Source organism: Hyalella azteca, unplaced genomic scaffold, assembly GCF_000764305.2.
Source record: "Hyalella azteca isolate HAZT.00-mixed unplaced genomic scaffold, Hazt_2.0.2 contig13555, whole genome shotgun sequence".
NCBI classification, from domain to species: Eukaryota; Metazoa; Arthropoda; class Malacostraca; order Amphipoda; family Hyalellidae; genus Hyalella; species Hyalella azteca.
The window spans coordinates 40558-52560 of NW_025943473.1; the positions used below are offsets into that span (position 1 = coordinate 40558).

General features: G+C 37.0%; 1 protein-coding gene across 1 annotated transcript in view; it reads right to left on the reverse strand.

Moving 5' to 3' along the window:
- Window positions 1–1006: 1006 nt before the first annotated feature.
- LOC108681221 overlaps window positions 1007–12003 on the reverse strand; it is a 31052-nt gene continuing 20055 nt past the window's right edge. The window contains exons 2-10 of the mRNA XM_047883742.1: window positions 10172–10293; window positions 9700–9795; window positions 8277–8381; window positions 7275–7454; window positions 6149–6970; window positions 5742–5822; window positions 5336–5495; window positions 3398–3626; window positions 1007–3342 (exon numbers count right to left, since the gene is read on the reverse strand). Of these exons, the coding sequence (XP_047739698.1) occupies window positions 3421–3626; window positions 5336–5495; window positions 5742–5822; window positions 6149–6970; window positions 7275–7454; window positions 8277–8381; window positions 9700–9795; window positions 10172–10293 (1772 nt within the window). The 3' untranslated portion in view covers window positions 1007–3342; window positions 3398–3420. The remainder of the gene's footprint in view (window positions 3343–3397; window positions 3627–5335; window positions 5496–5741; window positions 5823–6148; window positions 6971–7274; window positions 7455–8276; window positions 8382–9699; window positions 9796–10171; window positions 10294–12003) is intronic.

The window sequence follows — 12003 nt, forward strand, 5'->3', positions numbered from 1 at the left end:
CCGGAAGTCAGATTCGATCCACGGCCTGGTGGTGCAAGGCAGGTTCTATGCGAGGCCGGAGGAAGACGAAGCAGAGTGGTTCACGGCTGACTGGTGGATGTCCGGAGAGATCCAAGGCGTTCGATTCAGGGCTTATTGGTGCACAAAATTGGTGGTGCACATCCAGACACTCAAAGTGTACGCAGTAGATCTCCAGACACTCAAAGTGTACGCAGTAGATCTCCAGACACTTAAAGTGTACGCAGTAGATTTCGCACATACGGTGCAATTGATGCAATTTCAAATTGATACCAGAGAATGCATTCTGTTAATAATTTCCTAAGTAATTTTTCAACAAATAAGAAACTAACTAGCCAATTTGAAAAAATATACATATAATTGCTGGTTTTCCATCTAGTTTGCAGTAAATCATAATGTGTGTGAAATCACATCGAAATGGAGCTTCTGACAATTCTAAATTGGAATGATTTTCGAATCATGAGTAAAACATGCAACAAAACATGAGCCAAAATAAAACAAACCATCATTAGTGTCATATTTACTTGATATAAGTGTCATCTTTACTTGATATGGCCGCAAATCCAAGACTATCTATATTCTACGTTAAAAGTTACATCGGATTCAAAAGAAATAGTCCTTATGTTACTCGGAAGAAAGTAACAGAAAGTACGGTTCAGCAAGCATAAATTATTAACATATTATTGCGATTAGGGTATCATTTCTTATTATAATTCAGTATTTTTAGTAGTAATCGTTTTTTTTATTTATTTCGTTAAATCAGTTTCTTTACATTTAAAATTAACAATTTGACGTTATTTAAAAATTTATTTCTAATTGTAATATCATTTAAATTGATAATTTAGAGCCAGAAATTCAAGTAAGAATGCCATATGTATGCAGTAATTCTCAACTTATTGTTTCTTTTCATTGCACCTATTCGGCAAAGCATATTTTATGTCACCAAATATTCATATATTTCAATGTGAACAAATGAAATGTTTTCTAATCCTTCCTTGTGCTTCAGGAAAATTTATTAAACAAATTACCTTTTCTAAATCTCGTCACTTAACACCATTATAGCTACATGTGATTTATCTACCAAAACACAAATATTGCACTTTAATCAATCTGGTATCCCGGAATATGAAGGATTCATTCCGTAACTCGACAATTATTTAAACATGATTTTGTTCTCCCACGAGATTCTAGAATTACCATCAAACAAGTTTCTGGTAAGACAATAAATTCTGAAACAACTGTTAACTTCAAAGCCAAAATGAAATAGCAGGCTAATCTGGACAACATTAATTGATACGTGACAGGATATCTTCACTATGTAATCAGGATTTCCTCACTGTGTAATCAGGATATCCTCACTATGTAATCAGGATTTCCTCACTATGTAATCAGGATTTCCTCACTATGTAATCAGGATTTCCTCACTATGTAATCAGGATATCTCACTATGTAATCAGGATTTCCACACTATGTAATCAGGATTTCCACACTATGTAATCAGGATTTCCTCACTATGTAATCAGGATTTCCTCACTATGTAATCAGGATTTCCACACTATGTAATCTGGATATCCACACTATATAATCAGGATTTCCTCAGAAATCTGTATTAGTCTGATTTAAGTATTCTAGCTTGAGTTGGAATTCATTATAGGTGCATTGTGTTGGAAATTTCTATTTTGCCTGTGGGATTAGTTTGCAATAGGTACATTTACTCCCACAACGATTAGAAATTCTAGTAAATTAGTCTTTTTAAATAAATAACTCTTCGTTTTCATTCAAAGTGTGACAGTCTCAACTAAAATTTGATTTGAACGCTATAAAAAAAATCTTTGAGTTAAATTTATTTTTTTTATCCGTTTTTCATTTTGAACCACGCAATCATTCTTAAATAAACAGAATACATACGGACTTTTGATTTTATTACATCTATCAGATTAGAACAATGGAAGCACAAATGATATGCATGTCCTATTCTACAGCTGCATCCTTCTTCATATGCTTCTACGTTCAAACATCGCTATTGTATTGACCATATACGAGTCTACGGAAGATATATGATGAGGCACTATTTATTATACAGAGACGGTTTCAACACACGAACACAGCTGTTGAGTACATCGATGATTATTCTAGGCATCAACCTTATACGTTATAATTTTCCAAGAATTGGAGAGCAAAGACAATTTTTTCTTGATGTTATATCTGTAGTTTCTTTGTTTCTTAAATTCATGGTAAATTTGCGAACTAAGCGAACAAATCAAATGAAAACTTGTATTTACTTTGTTTTCAAACTACAACGAATAAAATTAAGGTTATACCCATATTATACATCAAAAACCCGTGACTCTGTGGTCACATTGCACAGCTAAACGTCGCCTAAACTTCTGAAGTTAAGCTTGATCTTAAATAATAAAGAATTGCCTACAATTAGTAAACATTAAAACGGATAACCGAAAAAGCTGCAGAGCTAATAACATCACTTATACACCGGGTAACATTTACCATTCGTATAACACAAATAGGATAAAATCGCTTATAATGCGTCAACATAAAACCACTGTAACACATTCTTCTCATTCGCTTCTCCGACGTCATTCATCACAAGTTCTAGCACGTTTTGTTTGAGAACGTTGTTTTGAAATTAAGTTTTGAAAATAAGCCTGTAAGAATTTGATCTATACAATATACTTTATCTCAATGCATTATTAGAATTATATGGTAGTACATCATTTCTAGTCGATGTTCCAGGTAAGGATATTTTATTATGAATTTCACAAAAACAATATTGATCAAATTTTAAAATCGAATAATATTTTGAAAAATTAACCGTCCAATTCATTCACGAAGTCCCGTATTTCTTTCAGGTGTAACACTTCCAAAATTTTTTCATCCCGAGCAATAATAATTCACTCATATTACGCTCAGCGATGGCAAGACCAAAGTTTGATTGTTTCTACCAAGTTTTACCTGTGGTGAATATGCTGTTTTTAAACATAACTGCTGTTCACGACCGGAAGTACCTGCTATTCCATCACCGGAAGTGCCTGTTACTCACCACCGGAAGTAACAGCCGTTCACCACCGGAAGTACCCGATATTCACCATCGGAAGTGCCTGTTGTTCACCACCGGAAGTACCTACCATTCACCACCGGAAGCACCAGCTGTTCACTACCGGAAGTACCTGTTGTTCACCACCAGAAGTACCAGCCGTTCACCACCGGAAGTATCAGCCGTTCACCACCGGAAGTACCAGCCGTTCACCACCGAATGTACCAGCTGTTCACCACCAGACGTACCAGCCGTTCACCACCACCAGCAGTACCAGCTGTTCACTACCGGAAATACCAGCTGTTCACCACCGGAAATACCAGCTGTTCACCACCGGAAGTACCAGCTGTTCACCACCGGAAGTAGTCTCGAGGACAGTCTCTAGCAGACCCGCACCAAGTCGTCTCTGTGAGGCTGGGGCACTTAAGGCCTCCTCTGCGTGGCTCTTGCGTGACGTTCCTGGAGCGCACTTGCTCGCCGATGCCACACGTCTTGCTGCACGCCGACCACCCAGACCACTCGCCTACCTTGCAGTCCACCGCCTGCTTGCTTCGATCTGTAACGTAAACATTTAATCAGTATCTCTATAGACATAAATTCGTTCAATGATTCCAGGCTGAGACTGAAAAATATTTTTAAAATGATCTGTTTTGTAAACAACCGAAGATCCATAAGTCGCAGGATCGCAGGATCTTTTCTACCAAGGAATTGCGACTGAAAAGAAGGCTTAGGTCGTTAATATAAACCGCAACGAATCTTAAAAAAAAGGAAAAAAAGGTTCATGTAGAAAAATAAAGTTCTTGAAGCCGGTGTAAAACATTAGGTTGTTGTTTTGCAAAAATAATTTTGTAAATCAGCAATACTCTCAAAAATCATTCTTATTTTCGTTTATCTTACAGAAGATATCGCTTCTTCAACTCAAAGTAAATGGCATCTATAACTAAGTAGCGCTTGGAGCTAAGCTACATGAGCCTATTTCTAGATGAGGAATTGCATCTTCAAAATCTCACTCAATTAATAGAACACCGACCAGCGAATGAAAAATATGTAAATTCTATTGATTTCGTGAAGTTCGTGTTAAACTGCTTCCAAAAATATCTTCTCTTTCTCAATGCACCTGTCACTCAACACGTTCCATTGAGTTCAGTGACGGAAAATATTATTACTAGAGGCTGGGTAAACAAATCTAACAGCTCACTGAAAAGCAATTTCATTACAAAAATTTCACGATTCATGGATAATTACAACATATACAATGTTAATATATATTCCACGTGTTTTTTATTTTCCGTGCAATCTGCGTTTTCTGTTGTATCCATGAAGTGGTATGAAGTATGAACAACTTTAACTCCTATTTATAGTTAAGTTAGAAAAACTTTTCAGGTAAGGAAAAATATTGTAAAGATTTTATCCAGTTGGCATGTGGCCTTGTGCAAATCGTAAAGCGTGCTAATGTTATTCTGAACAAAGCACCATTATTGCTTAAGATAGCTGTCATTTTATTGAACTATTCATTTTGTTCATTCAAGACAATTCCATGAGTTTTGTTCGTTCTTCATTCTATTTCTGATAGAATAAATAAAATTTCTGATATGACCTAAAATTTTGCACTAAATTTTGAAATACGATCAGTCTTCAATAATATAGTTAACCATATGTCATTTTCTTCTTCCAGTGCTTGATCAAGTGAAGAAAATCACGGCATCTAAGACTATACTATTTTCGTGATTAGCCGTAAGACGCTCAATGATATTTTCTTCATATCATCACGACACGGCATAGGACGTTATTGAGAGTACCGAACATATTCAAACTCTTTTTGCATTTAAGAACATTCCATTAATTTTAAAATCAATAAGGAATCGGCTCAAAAGATTTGTAGGCGGATTATGTTTTTGAGATTAGGTATTTCGGGTCAACAAACCTATTCAAAACTCGTTCTGTCGTTCAGAAGCCGCAATTTAATAAAGGTTATCATCACACACAAATGTAAAATTTTTTCATTGGTGTGCACTTAAATTATGTAGTTTATGAGTAACGGCGGGTATGTTTTCTAAAGTGTGAAAATTTTAATTGTCGTATTTCCCGACAATTAAATTAGCAATCTAAAAAAAAATTAAAAATTAGCAATCTAACAAATGTGGAAAATTAGCAATCTAACAAATGTGTACGGAAGATTGTCTTTTTAAAACAAGCCTAATGACAGGTAAGGAAACGTTTAACCTTTTTTCTATGTATGCAGAACCTAAATAAACTTTTGCTTACGAGGCTGTATGCCGTTCAGTCGCTCAAGTTTACGCCTGTTGCGCCGTTCCAGCCGCCGCTGCTGGCGACGCTTGCGTCGCTGGTCCCGCTGGTACGTCTCTACGATGCTATCAATGACTGACATGGCGTCGCCCCTGGGGATGATGTGCAGGCTTGACGACTGCAAAGTGGAGGAAACTTTTAATTTGAGCACTCAACGAAGAGCAGGATTTCCGATAAAAGAAAATATATTATATGAGGCGGATGTTGATTCAAATATTTTGAAAGGACCGTCAACCTAACTATTGCTTTACCTAATTTTTTCGTTGATTACAGACGAAATTTTCGGGCTTAAGGATTAAAGGAGCACGTTTCTTACACGAAAATACTCCTAAATAGAGACTTTTATTATGAATAATTACATTACCTTGAGTATTCGATTTTGATTCAAGCCAGGCTCTTCGGGTTCGTCGAGCTCATTTTGAAGATCAGAATGTGTGGCTGCGAACTGGGGAACGAAACAGTTGAGCTCCGAATATTTGATGTAACATCTATATTTTATACCTTGTTTGGTGGTGACTTTTAGTAATCGTGACATATTTTCCTAAAATTTCTCTTAACTTTTTTTACACATATGCACTCGCGTAATTGATCAAGTTGACATGCATGCTTCATCAGGTCAACGAAATTAATCAAGTAGATGCTATTTTTGCCAGAGTTCAGAAAAATTATCTTAAATATAGTCATGATTTTTTAATTCAATGAGCTATCTTTTTGGTAGAAGAAACGACATGGCGCTAAATTTCTTAAATTTACTTAGAATCTAATCATCACCTTTCTCTCTCTGTGCTTCCTATTCTTTTCCTTGAGTTTTCTCCTCTTTTCCTGCAGCAGCTGCTGGTGTTTCTGATGGTTTTCAATAGCCTGTCTGTTGCGCTCTTGCTGCAACCTGTCGTACTGTTCCCGAGGAAGAACAGCATTTAACGGAACAGCTCTTGTAGTTGCAATGTTCCCTCCATCTCTGCCATAATTCTCGACCTCGTCCACTTTATTTGTTAGAACAGCAACGTCGTTAGAGATAAGATTGGAGTCATCGGCAAAATGCTGGCTTTCGGGCGAAATTGCCCCGTTTGTCAAAAGTGGTGAAGCTCCTGGTAACTTCGCCACGCCAAACTCCAGGGAGGGACCAGCATGAGTTGTGCTAGAGTTATTAGGCCGGTCAGAGTTGAAATGAATCTCATTAGACGTCACGTAAGGAGGATCACGAGATGGCACTTCTTGGGAGCGAAGTGCGTGTGAGAGATTCGTTGTTATTTCGGGTAAAGTTTCCCCGGAGTTGCTGATAGAATGAACAACATGACGAACTTCAGCTCCGACTGTCCCTCCGTCAACAGACTTATGGCGTCGCACCGGAGTGGGAAGAATTGGAGGTGGAGGAGTTTGTCGCGGCTTTTGAGCTTGTTGCCGAACACTATTGGCTGCGTGAAGACCAGAAGGAATGTAGTTGTGGTCTATCTCGTGCATGGTCGTCTGACCTGCAGTAGTGGTTGACGTGGTTGTCGTGCTGGTGGTTGTCTCTTCGGTTGATGAGGTTGCATCGATCGCGCGAAGTGGGATCGTCACGGCGGTGGGCTTCACGAGCCGATACTCGCGAATCTGTGCGCAAGTAAAGAAATTCGTTTTATTGGCTGAATTCTTCTACTAACATTTGAAGAATATATGTTCACGCAATTTATACATGAAAAAATATTGTAACTTTAATTTGGTGAATCAGCAAATTTAACTCATTATTTAAAGTATTTCAGCATAACAATTCCTGGCTTTATGAGCATTCCAGTCATATTTTTCCGCTGGATCCTGCTTCATTTCAGCTGGATCCTGAATATTGTATGAATGATAAAAATTTTATTTTTTCCCTTCTCTTATTGATAAATTTTAATGGTAAATTAAACGCTGCAACCTTCACAATGCTGACGGACGCCATCGTAGGTAGTGTAGGTTTTTCTGGGTAGGCAAATGACGACGCGGGGTGGCTGGGCGACGTGTTGGTGATGCGCTTGATGACGTCGGCAGGCGTGAGCTGCCACGACGGTGATGTGAAGGCCAAACCTTGATCCGTTCCTGCGTCCAGCGGCGACAGCTAAAAACAACTATAGTAATAAGTTGTGAAATAAAAAAAACAAACAGAAAGTATACATTTAATTTTGTTAATCACTTCAATATTCTGAACGCAAATCGTATTGCTGTCTCTATAGGTACTAACGTAAGATTCAAATAAAAAACTATAACCTAGGATCATGCATCCTGTCAAGATATGACTCGTCAGTCATAATAATTATTGGAACTCAATTTTATAGATTTTTTACTGTAATTTTCTCCTGAGAGCATTGAATATTCACGGTGCTTGACGTAATTAATAACTTATGAAAAGTCGAGTATAATTTTTGAGTTTGTATTTAATCTGATAATGAAAGCGCTCTACCCTCTGCACTTTTCAAGCAACGCACATATGATGCTACTTAAAGTCTCAGCAATCAATGAATAGTCAAAGCATTAAAGTATCAATGAAAACAATTCGTGACCGATTAATCAGCAAAGAAGTAGCTGCAATTCAGCCAAATTTATCACGAGGATTATTTGAAGATGTCATCAGTTAGGTTTGCACATGCCCATCTTTATCGCAGCCACTTATATTCAGTATTGGCATCTTACTGTATCTATGAGAAAAGACTACAACATTTACCATCAAGATCTTTGCAAGACACAAATATTTATAGGATTTCTCACTCCGAATCCCAAGAAAATACAACACTTTTTCTCGAAAATAATATTCAGTCTCAGCTAAGGTTAATTTGTACTATTAGATATTATTATTATTTATTAGTAAACATTAAAATCATTAAATAATTTTTAGAATCTGTTCATAAACTTATTATAATAGGAATTAGACTTTGGAATAAACCTCAAGACTAGTCGCGTTCAACCAGTGGCCAGCGACGCACAGGTCCAGCGAGTCCACCCCGACAAACCAGTCGGGCGATGGCACAATCTTCGCCACCACCGACACCTGCAACAAATCATTTCTTTAAATATAGTCAATTATTTGTTTGAAGTAATATTTATCTTAGCAATATTCATCTTATTCGTCTAATAATATTCAACACTGCCTGAATCTCCTTACGCTGGATTGATTTCAAGCTAAAAAACTAATATAATCCAGCTGAACTAATATAATTATAAGCCAAAACTAATATGAATATAAAAAATAATATTTATGATCCAGGAGTAGAATTCAAAGGCAATTATTAAGAATTCAGTTAAGTACAATTTTTTTTCATGGATAAAAGTTTTTTGTGCATCATAGGAAAATCTTAGAGTCAAGATAGTTCCCTCTCTCTCTCTGATCTTTTATGCTCTATTGACCCAAGAAAGTAGCAGGTCCCGAACGTTTACAGAATTTGATTGCGTCGTCCCTCACAGGACAAGTAAATAATTTATCAGTAAATGCCAGGGCAGAATATTCTTTATTAGTTATCATGTCCGTTTCATTTTCAATTCAAGCAACAACAATTGTCACATTTATATTATCTTTAGAGTTGGTTGTAGGATAATTTTTTTGGATAATTATGATATACATTCAACCGTGTACGTTTCATAACTCGTCAAAAATTAAATTTATAAGTTCATCAATTGTTAGCCTCCCACAACTGAAGACATATTAAGAAGACGCGTGTACATCAAATGTAGTGAAAATGTCGAGACGATATATAGTATCTGTGACAGAATCGTAGCTTAGTTTCAGGCATATTCTCTTTATACATGCGGTCAATAATATGATTGATACAACAGCTGCACTGAACGTCTACCTAGAAAAAGAACCGTAGATTGATCGCACGATAAAACGCCAGAAAAACTGGCCTCTTGCAAGACTGCTGAAGAGATGGGGACAAGCCTGTCAAGAAGTTATATGTATTGTGTAGTGTTTTTAGCTGCACGAACCATATCTCTATACATGCAGGCAGACTCGTGCTCACCTTGGAAATGTTGAGAAATTTGGTTGATAAATAATGCGTGTTTTGGATAACTTCTATAAAATCAAATGTATAGCTTATTGCTGTTGTCCACGCAAGAGTTCGCTATTGTAAATTTGAGCTGCCTATTAAACAACTGATCGTTATTCCAAGATTTGTGTGTTGTTTACACAATAGAAACTTATCGCCCCTTTTGATGGTTGTTGACACAACTGGCACTTATCATCACTTTCCTGGGCCTTTTGCTGCGAAGATGAACACGGTATTTGTTAAAAGTTTCATAATACCATAAATTGAGTTCTTACAAATGTGATGATGAATATAATTAATGGATGAAATAACCAACTTACTTACCAGCGAATGGTTGCCATCAGCAAAGAATTTTGCCCGAGTCTCCCCCACACCCTCTTGAATGGCAGGAGCGTAGAAAGCATCCAGCACGCTCGGTCCCTGCTCGCGGGGGACCAAAATGTGGGTGCTTGTAAAATACTATACGAAGCTACGAAATTACCATGCATACATAGAAATTACCATGCATACATATAAATGTTCATCATGTAAGTTTTGAAGAGAAAAATTTGTCCTCTAACATAGCGTATCCACGTATTGTATGAAAATCCATGATTAAAAATAAAGCCTATCGAGCCATTTTAAAAATATTTTTTGAAATATATGAATTTAATTTTTTCTACCATCCATTGATGGATATAAATTACAAGGCACAAATATGAAACAATTTTTACAAACTTTGTGACACATTATTTTCCAATGAAATGTTTATGAATAATTTGAAGAGTTTTGAACAATTCAAAAGTTTTCCTCATACCTGACTAGCGTACGTAACAGCGTCGAGGGAGTCGGAGCGCCCAGTCTCTGCGAACTCCTTGAGCTGCTGTGAGGCGACCTGCCCCTCCCTGAACACTTGGTGCTGTGCGGAGTGCGTCACGCCTGCTCACAAAAACAATGGGTAACTTGTCTAAAATACATTTGTTCCTGTGATGTGCGATGATTGTTATATATGATTGTGCGATGATTGTTATTTATGAAATCTGCGTACAGTGTTTTAAAGTCGCAAAAGTTCAGACTAAAGTTACCATCTTAAATCCTAGCCTGAGCCTGTTCGTACAAGCTTTACTACAGTGTTAAATTATCATTTCCTACGTCCAATAATTTAATTTTTTTAGCAAGTAATGTTTCTGGAAGAACTTCGTTGCATTCATGTATAAAGAAATTTTGTGCTGAATTATTGAATTGATTGAATTGATTCTGAGACCGTTCAATAACCATTGAAAAATTCATTGCATTATGAAGTTGACTAGGAAAATTGGCGGAAGAACGAGTTTATGAATCAATTGATTTCTAACATATGTTAAAAGATTTCAGAAATTTTAGAATGAAATAATCCCTAAAAATGTTTACCTTCTGTCGTTGTTGCAAGTCCACACATTCTTACATTTATTTAACTCAAACACACCTTCCAGCTCCAGTGAAGTTTATCGTTTGAATACTAAACACTGAGGATTAATTCCTTGAGAGATTGCATCTGATAAGTTCAAATCAAATCCCGAAGCTTCAAAACCTGCTTTTGAAAGGCCATCGAACAACCGGTCATCATCTGTTGCAAGTGTCGATAAACTTGTATGCGAGAACTGCGAATATTGCTCGGCAACCCTACCTGCAACAGCGAACTAATGCATTATGCATCAGCTTAATTTCGTTGGCGCCGAATGAATTTCCATGAGCAAGCGAACTCGTTAGCATTTTCTACCCCTACAAAAAAGTAAATATAAATGTGTAGCTTGACTAATCAATTTTTGCAATACAAGCCAAGACGTTAAGCCACACCGATAGCTTAGAATTAGAATATAGAAATTATTGAAATGCTAACACGACTGACAAGTAAAGGGTTTGACTTATATAGACATAGGAGTATACAACCTTTGATCAGTTTTTTGTACTCTCATTTGCTTCCAGTAGGTAAAGAAGTCTATAACCAATGCATATAATTCACTTTATTAAAGCCGTGTTTATAATTTTGACAAAATCCAAAGAATTTCAATACCTATTCAGAAAGCAAATTTACAGTCGATAACGTCCGTCATATAAGCCACATAGTAATTTTTTACTGGCCGCAAAGAGGCGACATGACACTGGCGTCCACGCTCGTTAATTTGACTGGTAATGCCAATCAGCGTTGACTTGCTGCGCGATTACGTGTAACTACAGTAGACAGTGAGTCACTGGACACTGTACTGGGATCGTTCGTTCTGGTGGTTCAGAAAGACGTTGCACAAATAAACAGTGTAAAAGTCTTCATTCAGGTTCAGACAGAGTTACACGTCCAACAGACGGTCTTGTGGTACCAGCACCCTGTCAGAGCATATATGTTTTCAATCTCAGCATAAATGTTACTAACTGCCTTCTGGGATGTTTGTGAAAACAATTTTTTAATGAGATTTACAATTACAACAATTTAGAGATTTATTGCGTTAATAAATTCGACCCATGCCACACACGGAGTCTTATCCCCAAATTGTCATTAAACATCGCCTGCTTAGCGAGGAAATCGAATTCGGTCACTGTCGGTTATTTACAGTGGCAATTCCTGCAACATGTGCCTCCAAGCAAGAAGTCAGTCCGCATCTGCGCATCGCCTCT